This window comes from Rhincodon typus, chromosome 11 (genome assembly GCF_021869965.1).
Source record: "Rhincodon typus isolate 14 chromosome 11, sRhiTyp1.1, whole genome shotgun sequence".
NCBI classification, from domain to species: domain Eukaryota; kingdom Metazoa; phylum Chordata; class Chondrichthyes; order Orectolobiformes; family Rhincodontidae; genus Rhincodon; species Rhincodon typus.
This window is the reverse complement of record NC_063342.1, coordinates 688,416-710,424: the sequence shown is the minus strand read 5'-3', so window position 1 is coordinate 710,424 and position 22,009 is coordinate 688,416. Positions and strand designations below refer to the sequence as shown.

The following is a 22,009-nucleotide window of genomic DNA, read 5'->3' as shown; positions in this document are numbered from 1 at the left end:
CCGATGCAAAGTACTCATTAAGAATCTCACTCATTTTCTCTGACTCCTCGCATAACTCCCCTCCTTTGTCCTTGAGTGGGCCAACCCTTTCTCTAGTTACCCTCTTGCTCCTTATGTATGAATAAAAGGCTTTGGGATTTTCCTTAACCCTGTTTGCTAAAGATATTTTGTGACCCCTTTTAGCCCTCTTAATTCCTCGCTTCAGATTGGTCCTACTTTCCCGATATTCTTCCAAAGCTTCGTCTGTTTTCAGTCGCCTAGACCTTATGTATGCTTCCTTTTTCCTCTTTGCTAGTCTCACAGTTTCACCTGTCATCCATGGTTCCCTAATCTTGCCCTTTCTATCCCTCATTTTCACAGGGACATGTCTGTCCTGCACTGTAATCAACCTCTCTTTAAAAGCCTCCCACATGTCAAATGTGGATTTACCCTCAAACAGCTGCTCCCAATCCACATTCCCCAGCTCCTGTCGAATTTTACTATAGTTGGCCTTCCCCCAATTCAGCACTCTTCCTTTAGGACCACTCTCGTCTTTGCCCATCAGTATTCTAAAACTTACGGAATTGTGGTCACTATTCCCAAAGTAATCCCCTACTGAAACTTCAACCACCTGGCCGGGCTCATTCCCCAGCACCAGGTCCAGTATGGCCCCTTCCCGAGTTGGACTACTTACATCCTGCTCTAGAAAACCCTCCTGGATGCTCCTTACAAATTCTGCACCATCTAAACCCCTAACACTAAGTGAATCGCAGTCAATGTTGGGAAAGTTAAAATCTCCCATCACCACCACCCTGTTGTTCCTACATCTTTCCATAATCTGTCTACATATGTGTGCCTCTATCTCATGCTCGCTGTTGAAAGGACTGTAGTACAGCCCCAACATTGTTACTGCACCCTTCCTATTTCTGAGCTCTGCCCATATTGCCTCACTGCTCAAGTTCTCCATAGTGCCCTCCTTCAGTACAGCTGTGATATCCTCTTTGACCAGTAATGCAACTCCTCCACCCCTTTTACCTCCCTCTCTATCCCGCCTGAAGCATCTATATCCTGGGATATAGACTGTTTGACAGGGAAAGTGTGGAGAGAACATGCTACCATTAAGTAGTGCCATATCCCCAGGACCAGGCAGCTTGATGAAGAGTTTGAAAGAAAGTAGGTGAGGGCTCTGTAATAACAGATAATCATCTTCCAAAGTTCAATTGATACTGGAAGTGTTCCTTATGTTTTGTAGAATGCACATTACTCTGCTATTTAAAAAAGGTGAGAGTGTGAATCTGGGAATTAATGACCATTTAGCCCAACATTTACTGTCTGCTAATTACAAGATTATTTATGACAGAGTGACTAAATATCTGCCAAAGTTTCAGCTGATCAGAGAGAGCAGTGAATTATAAAGGTGTGTCATACATGAATCAGAACAAATTTTTGGAGTGAATAATGCAGTAGACTGGTGAGTGTGAGAATGTCATTTATATGGATTTCCAGAATGTGCTTAATAAAGTACCTCAGAGGAAACTGTGAATCAAAGCTGTAGCTCATGGAATTGAAGACAAGTTATAGAATAGGATGGTTTGGGCTTCTTGTGGTGCCGTGGAAGTATCCCTCCCATTGAGACAGGAAGGCCCAGGTTCAAATCCCAAAACAGAGCACCTTCAATCAATTCCCATTCCCCTGCCAGTCTCTCCATCTCCAAACTCCACCACCCACCATTTCGGACATGCCCTATCCCTCATCTAGTGACACCCTCACACCGTCTCCCTCACCACAACCCCCTTCCTCACTATCACCCTTTCTCACTCACCATCACTCTAATCTTCAATGTTACGCTCTCCCTCACCATCTCCCTCTTCTTCACTCACAACCTTTCCCCCACTCACACCCTCGCTCACCATCACCCCCATCTTCAACATTACTCTCTTGCTCACCATCACCCTCTTCCTCACCATCTCCCTCTTCCTCACTTTCAACCTTTCCCCACTCACATCCTTGCTCACCCTCACTTCCATCCTCACCATCACCCTCTTCCTCACCATCTCCCTCTTCCTCACTCACCTTTCCTCCACTGGACACCCTTACTCATCATCACCTCCATCCTCAACATTACTCTCTCCCTGACCATCTCCCTCTTCCTCACTCACAACCTTTCCCCCACTCACACCCTCGCTCAACATCATCTGTCTCTCACTCACACTCCCTTCCTCATTCACACCCCCTTCGTCACACACACCCCCTCCCTCACTCACATCCCCTCCTTCACTCACATTTTCCCTTCCTTACTAACATCTCCCTTACCTCACTCACATGCTCTTCGTCACTCATAGCCCATCCCTCACTCATATCCCTCCTTCACTCACAATCCCCTCTTTCTCTGACTTTTTCACTGTGCCCATAACAGGAGAAATGGAAATCTTTCATCTCAAGCTGAATAAAATTATTTGCTGTGTTAACTTTCTTCTATAAGGTATTGATTAACTCAATGTATGTTGACCTGGAAACTTCAGTAGAATTAGTCATTTAACAATATCTGAACAAATACACACAACGTTTCAGACAGATGTCACTCATTCTTATTGGAGTTACTGTTGCTGCATGAATCATTAAGTAACAAACTTTTCAGTTAAAAACAAAGATCTTTACCTCAGATATGCCCGAGTCCAGAAAGTTCCGGAATACTGGCAGCCTGTAGTAGGGGCTGATGGTGGAAGAGAAGATAGGGAAAATATCATAGTCAAAAGGACTTTCTCCAAAAAACTGATCAAAAAGGCGGCTTGGATAGAAAGAAGCTAGAGGACGTCTGAACCAGGGATACTGAATCGCAAGGTCCATTCTCTCCTGCTGGCTATTCACAAAGCTGCAAGGCTGTGAGTCCCAGTCACTAGTCACATTTATATACTTGTGGTAATGAATAAAGCAGCAGTCTGGATGATTCTGGAATGACAAACTCATGACGAAAGTTGGAAAAACTGTTGGTTGTCAGCAGATGGTGGACGGGTGACTGGGCAGGACTCTCCCAGCTTTGCTGACAGTGCAAGTTAACTCTTCAAATCAACAGTGTGTTCAGGCAAAGGAAGATAAGACAAGAGGCTGTCAGAATATTTCCATAATCATAATACTCTGAACAGTCAGCCCCATGACATGTTTGAAACTCCGCCATGTGGATAACACATGAGTATTAGGGGACAGACAGTGTATATCTTAATCATTCTTGGGTTGTCAAGAGTCACTGTCAAGGCTAGTAATTATTGTCCATCCTTAAATTACTTTGACCTTCTTGAACTACTGCCAGTCTATAAGCTGTTGGTAGATACACAATGCCGTTAGGGAGGGAACTCCAGGACTTTTACCCAGTGACAGTGAAAGAATGACGATACATTTCCAAGTCAGGATAGTGAGAGTCTTGCAGGGAAACTTATAGCTCTCTGATGCGAAGATATTTTGAACGAGGACTTAATCCTGAGGAACTCCAGCATAGATGGCCCTTGACTGAAATGGTTGACAATGGGGAGGTGATGGCCTAGTGGTATTATTACTAGCATGTTAATCCAGAATCCCAGGTAATATTCTGGAGACCTGGGTTTAAATCCCACAACAGCAGATGGTGGAATTAGAATTCAATAAATAAATATAGAATTAGGAGTCTAATGATGACCATGAATCAATTATCAGAAAACCCATCAAGTTCACTAATGCTCTTTAGGGAAAGAAGCTGCTATCCCACAGCAATGTGACTGACTATTAATTGCCCTTATGGATGGGCAATAAAGGCTAACCTAGCCAATGATGACCTTATCCTGTGAATGAATTTAAAAAATTCAATATCTTATGGTCCTAAAGGAAGTGGCTAATTAGATTGTTAATGCATTGGTTTTAATTTTACAAAATTTCCTCAAGCAATGTTCCATTAAATTGGAAAACAGCAAATGTGAGTCCTTTATTTAAAATGGAAGGGAGACAGAAAAGCAGGAAACTACAGGCCAGCTCTGACAGTAAGTGAGCTTGGGCTACAAGTCTGTAACTCCCTGAAAGTGGCTACACAAGTGGATAAGGTGGTCAAGAAGGATACAGCATGCTTGCCTTCATTGGTCAGAACATTGAGTATAAAAGTTGGCAAGTCCAGGTTATTTTTTTCAATTCATTCACGGGATGAGGGTATCGCTGACCAGGCAGTATTTATTGCCCATCCCTAATTGTTCAGAGTCAACCACATTGCTGTGGGTCTAGAGTCACATGTAGGCCAGACCAGGTAAGGATGGCAGTTTCCTTCCCTAAAGGGCATTAGTGAACTAGAAAGGTTTTTACAACAATCAACAATGGATTCATGTTTTTGATTCTTGATTCCAGATACTTTACTGAATTCAAATTCCACCATCTGCTGTGGCATGATTTGAAGCCAGGTCCCCAGAACATTGTCTGGGTCTCTGGATTAACAGTCCAGCGATAATACCACTAGACCACTGCCTCCCCAACTGCAAAAACTTTAGTTAGACCACATTTGGAGTACTGTGAGCCGTTCTGGTCACCGCACTATAAGCAGGTTGTGGAGGTTATGGAGATGGTGCAAAAAACATTTACCAGGGTGTTGCCTGAATTGCAGTGTAATATCTATACGGAGAGGTTGGACAAACTTGGATTGATTTTGCCAGGGTCAGAGGCTGATAGGCGAACTGATGGAAGTATGTGAAATTATGAGAGATATAGATAGGATTGAATAGTCAGAGTCTTTCTCTGACATGTAGGAAGATAGTTGTGGTTGTTGGAGATCAGTCATCTCAGCTCCAGGACATCTTTGCAGGAGTTCACCAGGGTGATGTCCTAGGTCCAACCAGCTTCAGCTGCTTCATCAATGACCTTCTCTCCATCAAAAGGTCAGAAGTGGGGATATTTCCTGATGATTGCACAATGTTCAGCACCATTTACAACTCCTCAGATACTGAACCAGTCCATGTTCAAATGCAACAAGGTCTGGACAAAATCCAGCTTGGCAAGTAACATTCATGCCACACAAACGCCAAGCAATGATCATCACCAATAAGAGACAATCTAACCACTATCCTTTGACATTCGATGGTTATTACTTTATCAACCATCATTATCAACATCCTGGGGGTTATCATTAACCAGAAATTCAACTGGACTCACCATATAAACAAAGAACAATACAGCACAGGAACAAGACCTTCGGCCCTCCAAGCCTGCGCCAACACGTTTGCCCTTCCATATTAAAACTGTCTTCACTTACAGGATCTGTATCCCTCTATTCCCTTCCTATTCATGTATTCATCCAGGTGCTAAAGTTCTATAAAGCTGCAGCATAACATGTCTATTCTTATACTCAATGCCTCTTTCAATGAAAGCAAGCATGCCATAGACCTTTTTTACTACATTATCTACTGCGCTGCCACCTTCAGCGATCTGTGGACCTGCACACCCAAATCCCTCTGCATGTCAATACCCTGAAGGGTTCTGTCATTCGCTGTATAATTTCCACCTGTACTTGACCTTCCAAAATGCATCATCTCACATTTGTCCAGATTAAACTCCATCTGCCATTTTTCTGCCCATGCCTCCAACTGATCTCCATCCTGCTGTATCCTCTGATAATCCTCTTCACTATCCACAACTCCATCAATCTTTTTATTGTCTGCAAACTTGCTAATTAGACCGGCTACGTTTACCTCCAAATCATTAATGTAGATCCCTTATTCATTCACAGGATGAGGGTGTCACTTTTTTGGCAGCATTTATTGCTCATCCCAGTTGCTCAGAGAATCAACCACATGGCTGTGGGTCTGGAGTCACATGTAGGCCACACCACGTAAGGATGGCTGTTTCCATCTCTAAAGGACATTAGTGAACCAACTAATGGTCGTAAAACCAACAATCGACAGGAGATTCATGGTCATCACTAGATCCTTAATTCAAGATAATTTTTAATTGAATTCAAATTCCACCATCTGCCGTAGCAGGATTCAAACCTAGAATGTTATCTTAGTCTCTGGATTAACAGTCCAGTGATAATACCTCTAGGCCATTGCCTCCCCTGATCATAAGATCATGAACAGCAGAGGTCCCAGCATTGATCCCTATGGAACACCACTAGTCACAGCCCTCCATTCCAAAAAGCATCCTTCAACCGCTACACTCTGTCTCCTATGATTAAACCAGTTCTGTATCCATATTGCCAGCTCACCCTTGATACCATGTGACTTTACATTTTGTACCAGTCTGCCATGAGGGACTTCATCAAAGGTTTTATTGAGTCCACGTAGACATCAACTGCTTCTCCCTCACAATCATCTTCGTCACCTCCAAAAATATCTTAATCAAGTTAGTGAGGCACGATCTTCACCACACAAAACCATGCTGTTTATCGTTAATCAGTCTATTTGCTTCTAAATGGTTATAGACCAATCCCTAAGGATCTTTTCCAATTATTTCCCTCCCACCAACGTGAGGCTCACAGGCCTGTAATTCCTGGATTATCCCTGTTATCCTTTCTAAACAATGGGACAAAATTAGCTATTCTCCAAACCTCTGGGACCATACCTGTGGCCAAAAAGGATACAAAGAAGTCTGTCAATGCTCCAGCAATTTGTTCTCTTGCATCCCTCAATATTCTGGGATAGATCCCATGAGGACCCAGGGATTTATCTTACACATCCGCTACAAGAGCAGGTTGAATCTGTTGGGAGGAAAGATACACCAACACCAGCGATGATGACCAGGCCAACATTGAAGCACTGACCAACCTTGATCAGCTACGATGGGCTGGGTATATCATCCACATGACCAACATGAGACTCCCCAAGCAGGAGCTCCTGCTTCGAAGTAGCAGGCGAGCCCCAGGTGGACAGAGAAAGCGCTTCAGGGATACCCTCAAGGCTCCATTGGTGAAATGCAGCATTCCTACAGACACCTGGGATTCACTGACCCAAGAACTCCCAAAGTGGAGAAGGAGCATCCGGAAGCTACAACATGATTTGCCAACCTTTATATTCAATGCCAACAATGTTCTAAGAAGGGTCACCGGACCTGAAATGTTAACTCTGTTTTTCCCTTCACAGATGCTGCCAGACCTGCTGAGCTTTTCCAGCAACTTTGGTTTTGTTCCTTTATATTCAATGCCCTGACTGATGAAGGCAAGCATGCCATACAGCTTCGTTACCACCTTATCCACTTTCAGGGAGCTATAGACTTGGACCCCAAAATCCCTCATTGCTTCTAAGGGTCCTGCTATTTACTGTATACTGTCCTTTTTCATTTGACCTCCCAAAATACATCATCCCATACTTGCCTGGACTAAACTCCATCTGCCATTTCTGTGCCTAATTTTCCAATTGATCTAACTCCTGCTGTATCCTCTGACAACCTCCCTCAACCATCACAACTCCAGCAATTTTCATAGAATCTCAGAATCCCTACAGTACAGGAAGAGGCCATTCAGTCCATCAAGTCTGCACCGACCCTCTGAAGAGCATCCCACACAAACCCAGCCCTTCTACCCTATTCCCAGGACCCAGCATTTGTCATGACTAATCCACCTAGCCTGCACATCCTGGGATACTATGGACAATTTTGCATGGCCAATCTAACTAACTCATACATGTTTGGACTGTGGGAGGAAACCAGAGCAACTGGTGGAAACCCATGAAGACACAAGGAGAACGTGCAAACTCCACGCAATCATTGAAGGCTGGAATCAACCCAGGGTCCCTGGTGCTGCGAGGCAGCAGTGCTAATCACCGAGTCACCATGCAGCCCTTTTCCTCGTTCCTTAACCAGGAATCGAACCCAGGCCGCGGCAGTGAAATTGCAGAATCTTAACCACTACTCCACTGGGGAAGATTTCATTTGCAAACTCACTAATCAGACCACTGACATTTTCATCCAAATCATTTATGTATAATACAAACAACAGAGGTCCCAGCACTGATCCTTGCAAAACACCACTGGTCAGACCTCCAGGCAGCAAAACACTCCTCCACAACTACCCTCTACCTTCTAATTACCCATTCAATTTTGTATCCAATTTACCAACTCACTGTGGATCCCATGTGACATAATCTTCTAGACCAGCCTACCATGAGGGGCCTTATCAAATCCAGGTGACTGTCTGTGTGGAGTTTGCACATTCTCTTCCTGTCTGCGTGGGTTACCTCCAGGTGCTCCAGTTTCCTCCCACAGTCCAAAGTTGAGTGGGCTTGGTGGATTGGTCATGCTAAATTGCCCATAGTGTTCAGGGATGTGTAGATTAGGTGGGTTATATGGGGGACGGGTCTGGATGGGATGCTCTGAGGGTCGGTGTGGACGTGTTGGGCCGAAGGGCCTGTTTCCACACTGTAGGGATTCTATGATTCTATGACGTGCTTTTGTAAAGTCCATATAGATTACATTGTGTGCAAGACTGATAAATTTAATCAGTATCGAGGAATATAGAGCAAACATGGGTAAACTGAGTTGAGGTACGGGGGAACCAATGATCTAACATTGAGGGACTGAATGGTCTATTCCTGTACGTTTCTATACAACTGCCTGATTCAGAATAAATATTCTTCCTGCTCTTAGAAACACAGCCCACTCACCCTAGCCTTGCACTGTTTGGAACCCAAATTCAGGGACACACCCAAACTGGCTCAGAGACAGTCCTGGAATTTAATGAGCTAAAGTCAAGCAGACTGCTTATGTTGGGGTGGAGGCTCCACTGGGGAACTGCAGAGTTGTAAGACTTGGGAATGCAGCTGTTACACGCCAAGGGATCAGCAATTACAGTGAGCATGGATTTCAGATTTATCGAAGACTAAACAGAGGGTAATGTGGCTGATGACAGTTTCACCACCCCTGACTTGTTTTCTTTTGTTTAGCTTTTTACAGGATGTGGGCATCGCTAGCTGGGTCACATTTACTACCCATCCAGAGTTGCCCTTGAGAAGGAGGTAGTGAGCTGCCTTCTTGAACCACTGCAGTACATGTATTGAGTGGACAGTCATAGTGCTGTCAGGGAGGGAGTTAGATTACTGCTGTTGGATTTGTGAGACATTGTAGCTAAACCTAACCCTATCACAGTTACCAAAATCAACACAAAGTACTATCTTGCTATTTGCAGGGCTTATTAGCTTCTCGAGAAAACACTCAATGAAACCGTGATCCATGCAGAATGCAGGCTGGTGTGAGGTGGCTAGGCTGACATCTCTCCATTATGTCCAGGCTCTAGCTAGTCTTTTGATGCAGGATAAGCAGATATTCTGCAAGCTGATTCTACCATTCCTGCAATTTATCAGGCGCCTCAGTTTCGAGATGAGAGTTTAATCTGTCAAACAGCGGATCCATTTTCCAGTTCACAGCCACAGAACAAGCTTAGCAAATCCTTCCTGCGTACACTGTATAACAGCAAGCATGATGTTTCATGCAAATGTTGGCCAGCGCTCAGGACAAGCTCAGCAATTTTCTCTGTCTGGTCTTTTTAGTGAAGGCTGTTATGATGTGAATGAGTAAATCCTTTGATCCCATGATCTCAGCCTTGGTACTAAGTCAACACTGACTCTGCAACCTGAGGCTCCATTTTCATCATGTGGAGATGCCAGTGTTGGACTGGGGTAGATAATATCAATAATCAGTGGGGGAACACTTCAAGGGTCAAGGACATTCAGCCTCCGATCTTTGGCACAAACAAGATGTTTGTGTAGTTGCAGATACATTCTGTTTTGTTCTGCTCAAACAAAGCAAAGGGGAGGCGATGGCCTAGTGGTATTATCATTGGACCGCTAATCCAGAGACCAAGATGATGTTCTGGGGAGCGGGGTTTGAATTCTGTCACAGCAGATGGTGGAATTTGAATTTGATTAAAATATCTGGAATTAAGAATCTAACGATGACCATGAATCCATTATCGATTGTCAAAAAGGCCATCTGGTTCACTAATGTCCTTTAGGGAAGGAAACTGCCATTCTTACCTGGTCTGGCCTACATGTTACTCCAGACCCACAGCAATGTGGTTGATTCTGAATGAATTAGGGATGGGCAATAAGTGATGTCTAGCCAGCGACACCCTCATTCCATTAATGAATAATGATAAAAAACTGACCCCAGTTTAAAACATAGACAGATTCTAAGCAAGCCCTCACACCTAAAATGCATTGTCTGACCTGAGATGTCACTTCTTGCATACATTATTAAAGCCTTTAATTATCTCGGGACAATGACTTGAAAGGAATCTGGAAAGGAATTTGAAAGGAATTTGCATTTTAATCAGGAGTCTCCTTTCTAAATGATTAAAAATTCAACAAGAGGTGGCCAGTTTTAGGGTTGTTACCTTTCTGCTTATAAATTCTGTGTCTTAAACCCTCTCTCTCACACTACACTTGAGAAAGAAGGTGAGCTCGGAAAGCTTGCTATTTCAAATAAACCTGTTGGACTATAACCTGGTGTCATGCCATTTTCATCAGTACAATCTCAAATTCTAGATTCACCTGGGAAATCTCTGAACATGCTCAAATTCATGGCAAAATACCAAAATCTCACAGAGGAAATGTGAATTAAAACTCACTGCAGTATGTGCCTTTCAACACCAACTTTGGGGTCATTTTCTCCCCTGGAATTTAGAGTTTGCAGCAGATGATCTGAGATCACAAGAGATGCAGGGCAACAGTGAGGAGCATGTAAGCAGTATCAGAATGTTCTACTGTTTAAGCAGCGAGAAACAAGGAAAATGGAAACCTATTGGTTTGATGCCAATCATGGGGAAAAAGTTAGAATCTATTATAAGGATGTGATGACTGTACCTTTCAAAAAGAATGGCAAAGTTGGGTACAGTCAAGGTGGATTTATGAAAGAGAAACCACCTTTGATAAAGTTGTTGGACTACTTTGAAAATATTGCTTGTGGTATTGACAGAAGAGAACTAGTTGATGCCATATATTTGAATTTTCAGAAGCTTTTGACAAAGTCTGAACCAGAAAATTGTAAATAACTTCACAGCATGTGGATTGGGAGAATTTATTAGTATGGCATGAGAATTGGTTAACAGAAAGAAAGCAAACAAATAGGAATAAACTGCTCATTCTCTGGATGGCAGACTGTTTCCAGTGAAGTACCATAAAGATCAGCGCTAGGTCCATAGCTGTTCACAATCTGCAGAAAGGATTTGGATGTAAAGACAAATTTAAAAATTCTTAAGGAGTTTTTGAAACTAATAAGGTGCCAATACGTCTCATATCCGAATTTTGCACAGTGTGAAGATCAAACTGCCATATTTACAGTTTGTCTGATGATGGACAGATCAGTTCTGATGGTTAATGTGTCCCAAAGAATAATTACCAAAACTGGGAACTAAAGACAATCTCTACCAGAAGAAGCTAGTCAAAAGGAAAATGTGACTCTGTTAAGTAGATCAGGGAAAGTCACTGTAAAATATAAAATCTGGATGAATGTACAATACGAAGGGAAGGATGTCAGAGCCATGGATTGGGAACATGAAATACAAAGATGCAAGGCAAGAAAACACAGTGTAAGCTCAAACAATAGGTCCAGGAGTGAACATGCCCCTAAAAAGAGATCACAATATTGAAAGAAATCCAACAATAAGTGGGAACATCAAACAGAGCAGTCCTGAAAGAGATCGAGGGCAAGGTAGAGGGCCAGGTTTAACAAGGACAGAAATGTACTGCAGACCAGGAAATACACCAGGAGCAGAAACCCATGTGATCATGAATTCTTAATACATAGTACATACAACAGTACAGCACAGGAATGAGGCCTTTGGCCCACCGTGTCATGCCGCACATGATACCTAAATTAAACTAATCCCTTCTGCCTGCCCGTGGTCCATATCCCTCCATTCTTGCATATTCATGTGCTTCTCTAATAATTCCTTAAATGCCCTTATTGTATTTGCCTCCACTGCCAACCTTTGCAGCACGGTCCAGATGCCTGCCGCTCTGTGTAAAAAACTTGCCCTTCAGATCTCCGTTGAACTTTCCATCTTAAATGCAAGCCGCCTAGTTTTAAACAATTCAACTCTGGGGAAAAGATTGTGACTGTCATCCCTGTCTACACATCTCATAATTTTATAGACTTCTATCAAGTCTCCTCCCAGCCTTCGCTGCTCCAGAGAAAACAACCCTAGTATTTCTAGGGATAGCAAGAACTGCAGATGCTGGAGCCAGAGACAATACAGTGTGCAGCTGGAGGAACACAGCAGGCCAGGCAGCATCAGAGGAGCAGGAAAGTCGATGTTTCGGGTCAGGACCCTTCTTCAGAAATGAGGAGGGGAAAGGGAGCTGGGAAATAAATAGAGAGAGGAGGGGTAGGGTGGGGGAAGGTAGGTGGGATGGTGATAGGTGGGTGCAGGTAGGGAGTGGTGGGGATTAGTCAGTGGGACGGGTGGAGCGGATGGGTGGGAGAGAAGATGGACAGGCAGCATTCTGGTAAACCTCTTCTGCACCCTCTGCAAAACCTTACATCTTTCCTGTAATGTGGCAATCAGAATTGAACGCAATAGTCTACAGGTGGCCTAACCAAAGTCTTATAAAGCTGCAACATGACATCCTGACTCTTGTTCTCAATTCCCTCACCAATAAAACATGTCATAAGCCTTATTTACCACTCTATCTACTTGTGTGACCACTTTCAGGGAACTTTGTACTTGAACCCCAAGATCCTCTGTACATCAATGCTGTTCGGGGTCCTGCCATTGACTGTTTATGTTTCGTTAAAATTTCATCTCCGAAAGTGCAGTATGTCACACTTACCCAGATTTAACTACATCTGCCATTTCTCCACCCACATTTGCAATTGATCTATATCCTGCTGTATCCTTTGACAACCTTCTACACTATATAGAATTCCCCCAATCTTTGTGTTGTCTGACCATGAAGAGGAGTTCATAAAAGATGCCAAACTGCAAGAACGACAAAGCTGGGCTGAATTCCGGGTTCACAGAGAGGTGCCAGCCTATCAGACAGGTGGATATGCATCCAAGGAGTCTCCCAATGGGAGTTATAAGGGTAAAGCAAGACTAGAGACACAAGGTTTTTAAGAAAAATGAGGCATCAAGAAATAAAGGTGGATTTAACAACCACAGGAGAAGCAATCTTGAGTATATTCAACTTTAAAGAAAAGGGAAAAACAGCTGAGATCACCAACACTTTGTGGGTTTCTGGAGAACATGCCAGTCCCCATGATGAGCCTCTGGAGCTGGCCATTAGTTAATGGAATGTATGGAGAGGTTCAGAGGCAAACAGGGAAACATCTGACAGAGGTACCAGAGATCATGTGCAGACTAGAGTGAAGACCAGCGAATCTGCCCATGTTCTGTCTGATGTTGTGGTTCCCACATGTGATTCTTACTATGGACCAACTGGCAACAGACATGGAGAGCTAGGACCAGCAGAACAATCAGTGTCTATCCGATATGCACTCATACTCATGCCATAGATGCTTTTGTTCATTGGCTCTCAAGAGGAGGCTGAGGGACTTTGGCATCCTCCAGGTGCAGCACATACCCCAGCAAGCCAGAACCACCTGCCAGTCCCCGCCCATGTCACCAGAGGATGCCCTCCCAAAGTCATCTAAGGCAAAGTGGAAAAGCAGGATCAAGGTGAGCAGTAGATAAAGAAAGATTAAGATCTGTAGAAATCATAGGTGTCAAAATTCTGAATTGAGATAAATAAAAAGACAAGATGACGACTACAATGAACAAGTTAAAGAAAATTCACAAGATGAAGTAATATCTTGTATTTTTATTGGACATTACGGTAAATCATTATAAACATATCTACTCATGTAAAAGTCATACTTCCAATTTTAACAGAAAATTGAGGGCTGACTTGCACATGATCAGTGTTTTTGGATCTGTTGAAAATTATCCTTTCCCCTCACCTCACTAACATAGCTGCCATGTCGGAGGTTATTCCCACTGTCTCTGCTCCTAAATGTAACACAAATTGAGCTAAACGTGCTTTCATTAATTTCATTTAAAAATAAGTGTCTGCTGGCACGTGCACAATTCTGCAGAGGACAGGGTTTGTTGGGTGGTGGGGACATGGTGAGAACAGAGAGTGAGGATGGGGTTTGGTTGGAGGTGGGGGCTGTGGAGAGTGGGAACCTGAGGACTCCTCCCCAACTTTCCAAACACAGTCAATATTCCAGGAGGCTGGAAGAACACACCAGGCCAAGCAGCATCTGGAGGAAAGGAGCAGTCAACGTTTCTGGTATTACCCTTCTTCAGGACTGGATGTGGCGGTAGGGGGAGCTGCAGATAAAGAGAAGGGAGGGGTGGAGGCAGAATGGTGGTGACAGATGGACACTGGTGGTAGGTACAACCTGGTTGGTCGATGGGAGGGATGAATCTGGTTGGTGGCTGGGAGGGAAGGCCAGAAGGTGGAATGGGAGGAGGTGGGGCTGGAAGGGAGCCGGGGGGATGGGTAAGAAGGTTATTTGAAATTGGAGGACTCAAAGTTGAGTCCTCCAGGCTGCAGGGTACTCAGGCGGGAGATAAGGTGTTGTTCTTCAAATTTGCATTCCGAGTTACCGCAACACTCAAAGAGGCTGAGGATGGACATGTTGAAGGGCGAGTGGAGCAGGGTATTGAAATGGGTAGTGACTGGGAGGTTAGGTTGGCCGTTATGGGCCAGGCGGAGATGCTCGGTTTAATGGTCATGTAGTCTACGTTTGGTCTCACCGACGTACAGAAGACAATGGCGGGAGCACCGGATGCAACAGACTGGGTTGGAGGAGATGCAGGTGAAGCTCTGTCTCACCTGGAAGGGCTGTTTAGGGCCCTGGATGGAGGTGAGGCAGGTGATGTGTGGGCAGTGGTTGCATCTTTTACAGTTACAGGGAAAGTTATCGGGTGAGTTGGAATGGTTGGTGGGGAGTGTGGCATGAACTAAGGAGTGGCGAAGGGAATGGTCCTTGCAGAAGGCAGAGAAGGGTGGGGAGTGGAAGATGTTCCGTGTGGTGGGGTCTAAATGGAGTTGGGGGAAGTGTTTGAGGATGATATGTCGGATGCAGTGGCTGATGGAGTGGAAAGTGAGGACAAGGGGGAACCCTATCTTTATCATGTTTTGGGGGTGGTGGTTAAGAGTTGTGGAGCGGGAATCGAGGAGGCACAGTGGAGGGCTGTCTGGATGACAGAGGGGGGAAAGGAGCATTGTTTGAAAAAGGCAGACATCCGGGATGCTTGGGAGTGGAACGTCTCCTCATCAAAGCAAATGCAATGGAGACAGAGGAATTGGGAAAATGGGATAACACTGCGTGGAACTGGAGGTATACAGCAGGTCAGGCAGCATCAGGGAGCAGGAAAGCTGATGTTTCATATCGGGACCCTTTTTCAGAAGTGGAGGAGAGGGAAGGGAGCTCTGAAATAAATAGAGAGTGGAGGACTGGGGCTGGGGAAGGTAGATGGGATGGTGAGTGCAGGTAGGCAGTGGTGGGGATTGGTCAGTGAGGTGGGAGGAGGAAAAAGGTGGGAGAGAAGACAGACAGGTTGTGTGTCAAGGAGGCGGGGATAAGAGGGAGGGTTGGTCATGGGATGAGGCTGGAGGGGTGGGGAGATTTTAAAATTGGTAAAGTCCACATTGAGACCATCGGGCTGTAGGCTCCCAAGGTGGAATATGAGGTGCTGCTCCTCCAGTTTCCGGGTGGCGTCATTGTGACACCGGAGGCAGCCCAGGATGGACATGTTGTCCAGGGAGTGGTAGGGGGAGTTGAAGTGGTTTGCGACTGGAAGGTGTTGTCATTTATCGCGAACAGAGCGCAGGTGCTCTACAAAGCGGTCTCCAAGCCTCCGCTTGGTCTCACCAATGTAGAGGAGGCCACATCGAGAGCAGACGTGCAGGTGAACGTGCACTCACCTATCACCATCTCACCGACCTTCCCCAGCCCCACCCCTCCGCTCTCTATTTATTTCAGAGCTCCCTTCCCCCTCCCCCATTTCTGAAGAAGGGTCCTGACTTGAAACGTCAATTTTCCTGCTCCTCTGATGCTGCCTGGCCTGCTGTGTTCCTCCAACTCTACACTGTGTTATCTCTGACTCCAGCATCGGCAGTTCTTACAATCTCTTTGGGAAAACAGGGTGGTGTTTTTGCAGGATACAGGGTGGGAGGAGGTGTAGTCTAGGTAGCTATAGGAGTTTGTGGGTTTATAGTATATGTCTGTCCGCAAACTGTCACAAGAAATGGAAACGGAGAGGTCAAGAAAGGGGATAGAACTGTCTGAGATAGACCAAGTTAAATTGAGGGCAGGGTGGAAGTTCTTTGCAAAGTCGATGAACTGCTCCAGATTAGCCTGGGTGCAGGCTGCTGCACCGATGCAGTCAACAATGTAATGGCAGAAGAGTTGGGAAACATTACCGATATATGTACTGAAGAGGGACTGTCCAACATAACTGACAAACAGGCAGGCATAGCTGGGGCCCACGTGAGTGCCCATGGTAACCCCCTGGATTTGGGGAAAGTGGGAAGAATTGAAGGAAAGGTTATTGTGGGTGAGGCCTAGTTCAGTGAGGTGGAGCAAGGTATAGGTGGGAGGCACTAGATGGGTCCATTGGAGAGGAAAAAACTGAGGACCTCTAGGCTGTCCTTGTGGGGTATGGACGTGTATAGGGATTAAACATTCAGAGTAAAGACAAAGCACTGGGAGCCAAGGAACTTTAAGTTACCAAAGAGGCAGAGGGCGTGATTTGTGTCCAGGATGTAGGTCAGGTGTGCCTGGACCAAGTGGGAGAGAATGGAGTCAAGGTAGAAGAGACGAGATCGGTGGGGCAGGAGCATGCGAAGATGATGGGTCAGCCAGGGTAGTTGCACTTGTGGATCTTGGGGAGCAGGTAGTACCAGATGGTGCGGGGCTGCGGTCTATAAGGCTGGAGGAAGTGGGGGGGAAGTCACCGGAAGCAATGAAGTCATGGACAGTGTGGGAGACGGTGACTTGATGGGTCATTGTCAAAGGGGCAGGTAGGACGCGGTGTCAAAGAGTTGGCATTCAGCCTCTGTGATATAGAGGTCCATCCTCCAGACTACCACCACCCCGCCTTTGTCAGCTGGTTTGATAGTAAAACGGGAATTGGTGCGAAGACAGTGGAGCGCTGCACGTTCAGAGGGGGAGAGGTTGGAGTGGGTGAGGGGGTGGAGAAATTGAGGCGGTCAATGTCACATCAGCAGTTAGCAATGAGGAGGTCCAGGGTGGGTAAGAGGCCGGTAAGAAGAATCCCTCTTCAGCACACAGATCGGTGCTGTTCCCCAACTCTTCTGCCATTAACATCAATGACTGTATCGGTGCTGCATCCTGCACCCAGACCGAACTGCAGCAGTTCATTGACTTCGCTAACAACTTCCACCCCACCCTCAAATTCACTTGGTCTATCTCAGACAGTTCTATCCCATTTATTGACCTCTCTGTTTCTATTTCTGATGCGAGTTTACGGACTGACATTTACCATAAACCCACAGACTCCAACAGCTACCTCGATTACACCTCCTCCCACCCTCTATCCTGCAAAAACACCATCCCATTTTCCCAAATCCTCTACTTCTGTCGCATCTGCTCTGACAAGGAGACATTCCACTCCCAAACATCTCAAATGCCTGCCTTTTTCAAACAATGCTCTTTTCCCCCCACTGTCATGCAGACAGCCCTCTATTGCGCCTCCTCCATTGCCCGCTCCACAGCTCTAAACCACCACCCCCCTCTAAACATAATAAAGATAGGGTCATTCCTTCATACTGCTGTTATCATATGAAAAAGTGGAATTGGTGGGAATGCAGCATGCACCAGTGAGCTGGAAGACTTGACATCACAGGTTGCCATGCACACATGTGAGGAGCTGAACAGCTGACTTCAGTGGTGTGCTATTCTACAACTGTAGCGGTATACACCAGGGTAGTTTTTGACTTTAGCAGAGAGTGGAGGGTGAGCTCCAAGGCCCAAGTTTTGCAGTCTCCTGATGGTTGGAGACCAGATGTACTCTGGCTGTTGTGCGTCAGGACCCTATGGAAGTCCTCATGCACAGATGTTCAAGAATGGTGTAGGAAATTATCTGGCAAGCTGGACTGTCTGACCCACAGATCCAAAGTTCTCCTGGTCTGTTCTAACCTGAGAAGGCAGAGTACTTCTCATCCTCCTCTTCCTTTTTCCCTCCTACCCCAACAACCTGACCTCTTCTCCCATCTGACTTACCATAAACATTTGGCCATTTACCAGCCACCCACCTGACACCTGTGAACCCACCCACCTATTTACCTTCTTTCACCACTTCTAAAAATGTCTAAGTGGCTGCAGGAACTTTAAATCTTGAAATATGGCAACTAGTATTGAGAAAAGTGGCGGGTTTTCAGCACAGATTCATTTCTCTGCTGGCTGTGTAGATTCTTTGCTCAGAAGTTTTTGTACAAAGCTATTCTAAAGATAAGTGTGTGGTTTGTTTTTGTCTAACCAAGGTCAGAAATTAGGTTTCTGACCCTGATTGGAAAATCTGGGCCAAAGAATTTAGATTTTTTAGCAATAAAGGACAACCTCTCATGATGTATGTGAAAAGTTAATGTTTTTTTGCTAAAAGTCAGGGTTGCACAAGATCAATCATTTCTATTACGTCAAAGTAATTTGATTTTGGGAAAGGCAGCACAGTGGTTCAGTGGTTAGCACTGCTGCCTCAGCACTAGGGACCCAAATTCAATTCCAGACTCGGCTGACTGTGTGGAGTTTGTATATTCTCCCCACGTCTATGTGGGGTTTCCTCTGGTGCTCCAATTTCCTCCCACTGTCTGGAGATGTACAGGTTACATGGATTGGCCATGCTAAATTGCCCATAGTGTCCAGGAATGTGCAGGCTAGGTGGGTTAGCCATAGGAAATGCGAGGGTAGGGTAGAGGGAGGGTCTGGGTGGGATGGTCTTCAGAGGGTTGGTGTGGACTTAATATGCAGAATGGCCTGCTTTCACATTGAAAGGCTTCTATGATTCTGCTTCACACTGCATTAATATGAAACACAGAAAACAGGTGAATGAGTAGGGCTTTTGGACATTCATTGCTGCTCCACTACTTAATGTGATCATAGCTGATCCTCTGGCTCAATACCATTCTTCAGCACTCTCCCCAGACTCCTTGATGCCTTGAATGTACAGAAATCTATCTTTTTTTTCTTTATAGTGACTTAGCCTCCACTGTTTCATGTGGTGGAGACTTCCACAGCCTCTTGTCATAAATTCGTAGGTTTCAATGAGATCTCCTCTCATTCTTCTAAAGTCCAGTGAATACAGGCCCAGTCAACACAGTCTATCCTAATATGATCCTCCTGCCATTCCTGAAATCAGTTTTGTGAACCTTTGTTGCACTCCATCTATGGCAACTATGCCTTTGAGCATTCTTAGGTAAATAAACCAAAACTGCACATAATACTCCAGATGTAGTCTCACCAAAATCCTGCATTGAGACTTTGTTGCTCCTGTACTCAAACTCCCCTGCAACGAAAGCCAACATATCATTTACCTTCCTAACTTCTTGCTGCACCTGCATGCTTACTTTCAATGATTGTGTCCAAGGAATGCATGGGTTCTTTCCTACATCAACCTTTCCAATCTATTACCATTCAAATAATATTATATCATTCTGTTTTTCTTACTTAGTGGACCACTTTATACTTATCCATGGGATACTCCATCAGCTATGCACCTGACCACTTACTCAACTTGTCTAAATTGCCCTGAAATCTCTTTACAAACTATTCATCACCCATACTCCAACCTAACTTGGCCTCATCAACAAATGTGGAAATATTACATTTGATTTGTTCATCTAAATCAAACATACATGAATAGCTGGGAACGAAGCACTAATCCCTATGGTACCTCACCAGCCACTCCAACAGCAACACATTTATTCCCACTCTCTGTTTCCTATCTGTTAATCAATTCTCAATCCAAACTAGTATATTACCAACATTGCCACATGTTTTCATTCTGCACTCTTATTTTACACACTCAAAAGCTTTATGAAAAGCAAAATACACTCCAAACACTATCTCTGCCTCATCAATTTTGTTCAATGCATCCTCAAAAAAGCTCCCATTGCTTTGTCAAATACTATTTTACTTCCATAAATCCATGTTGACTTTGTGTAATCCCATTGGTATTTTCTAAGTGTCAGTATCAAAATCTTTCTAATAGACTAGGGCATTTTACCTACAACTGATATTAGGCTAACCAGTTATTCCTGGTCACAAAAACAGATATTGCTGGAAAAGCTCAGCACATCTGGCAGCATCTGTGGTAAGAAATCAGAGTTAACATTTTGGGTCAAGTGACCTATCCTTAGAACTGATGGTAGCTATGAAAATGTTTTATTATGCAGAAGATAGCATGGTGTGGGGGGAAGGAGTAAGGAAACAAATGAGATGTGGAGACAGAACTCAAACAGAGGACGACAGTTGAACAATGGAGTGGATAATGGTCAGGCTGGGAGGATGAATGACTATTAGTGGAGTCTGTTAGTGGCGAACAAAGGGTTGTGTGTAATAGCAGACCATGTGATAACAAGGCCTTGAGTGTGGAGGTTGGGGTAAGGACGTGGGAGAGGCTCAAACCCAAAAGTTGTTGAACTCGATATTGAATCCACAAGGCTGTAGAGTTCTTAAGCCAAAAATGAGCCTGTGCTGAGCTTCGCTGGAACACTGCATAAACATTAGTCAAAGATGTTTGCCAGGGAACAGGGTGGTGTGTTGAACTGGCAGGCAACTAGAAGCTCAGGGTCCTTTTTGTGGACAGAAGGTAAATATTCTGTGAAGCAGTCCCCCATTCTATGCTTCGTTTCCCCAATGTAGAGGAGACCACATTGTGAGTAGCATATGCAGTAGTCTAGATTGTGGGAAGTGCAGGTAAAGCGTTGCTTCACCTGAAGGTGCGTTTGGGGCTTTGGATACCGAGGAGGTAGGAAGTAAACAGGCGTTACACTTTCTGTGGTTAGAGGAAGGTGCCATGGGACTCTGGGACGTTGTTGGGAGTGAAGGAGGAGCAGAGCAGTGTGTCCTAGAGGGAACGGTCCTTGCAGAAGATTGACAAGGGAGGGGAAGGGAATATGTGTCTGGTGGTGACATCCTGCTAGAAGAGGCAGAAATGGCAGCTAATGTTCCTCTGGATGTGGGATGTTGATGGAGTGGTAGGTGAGGACAAGGGGTCCCTATTGCTGTCATGGTAGGGAAGAGAGGAGGTGAGGGCTGAAGTGCGGAGTATGGGTCAGACCTGACTGAGGGCCCTGTCAACTATGGTGCTGCGGAATGCTCGGCTGAAGAAGTAGGTAGACATTTTGAAGGCCCCCTTGTCGAAGTTGGCATCATTGGAACAGGTGCAATGGAGACGGAGGAACTGGGAGAATGGAGTAGAGTCTTTACAGGAAGTGGGGTGTGAGGATGTATACTTAAGGTAACTGGTAGTGGTATGTAGTGCATTTTGGTGGCCAGCCTATCACCAGAAATGGAAACGCAGATGTTGAGGAAGGGAAGGAAGGCAGGAGCCAGAGATGGACCAGGTGAAGTTGAGAGTGGAAATTGGGGTGGAAATTGGAGGTGAAATTGATAAACTTTTCCGATTCCATATGAGAGAGAGAGAAGCAGCACTAATGATATCATTAATATATTGGAGAAGGTGTTGTGGGTGGGGGCTGGAATAGAACTGAAACAAAGAATGTCCCACGCACACCACAAACAGAGAAGCGTAACTGGGATCCATGCTGGTAGCCATAGCCACCACTCTGGCCTGAAGAAAATGAGAGGAGTTAAGAGAAGTTGTTCAGGGTGAGGACAAGCTCAGCCAGGTGGAGAAGGCTGGCTGGTGGTGGATGGGGACTGTTCAGGCCCTTTTTTCCAAGAAGAAGCGGACAGCCCTGAGACTATCCTAAGAATTAGGAGGGTTAATAGGGACCATGAAAGGAATAACAGGAATACAGAGTACTGGGCTAATGGTAAGATTCTTGGTAGTTTGGATGAGCAGAAAGATCTCGGTGTCCATGTGCATAGATCACTGAAA

At 45.0% G+C, this 22,009-nt stretch overlaps 1 protein-coding gene across 2 annotated transcripts in view; it reads right to left on the bottom strand.

The window, feature by feature from the left end:
• cryaa (crystallin, alpha A) overlaps window positions 1-22,009 on the bottom strand; it is a 41,954-nt gene that overhangs the window by 14,970 nt on the left and 4,975 nt on the right. The window contains exon 2 of one of the 2 annotated variants that reach the window (XM_048603181.1): window positions 2,638-2,692. In XM_048603181.1, the coding sequence (XP_048459138.1) occupies window positions 2,638-2,692 (55 nt within the window). Of the gene's footprint in view, window positions 1-2,637; window positions 2,827-22,009 lie in introns of those variants that run through there. The other variant, XM_048603180.1, reaches the window with a different exon arrangement.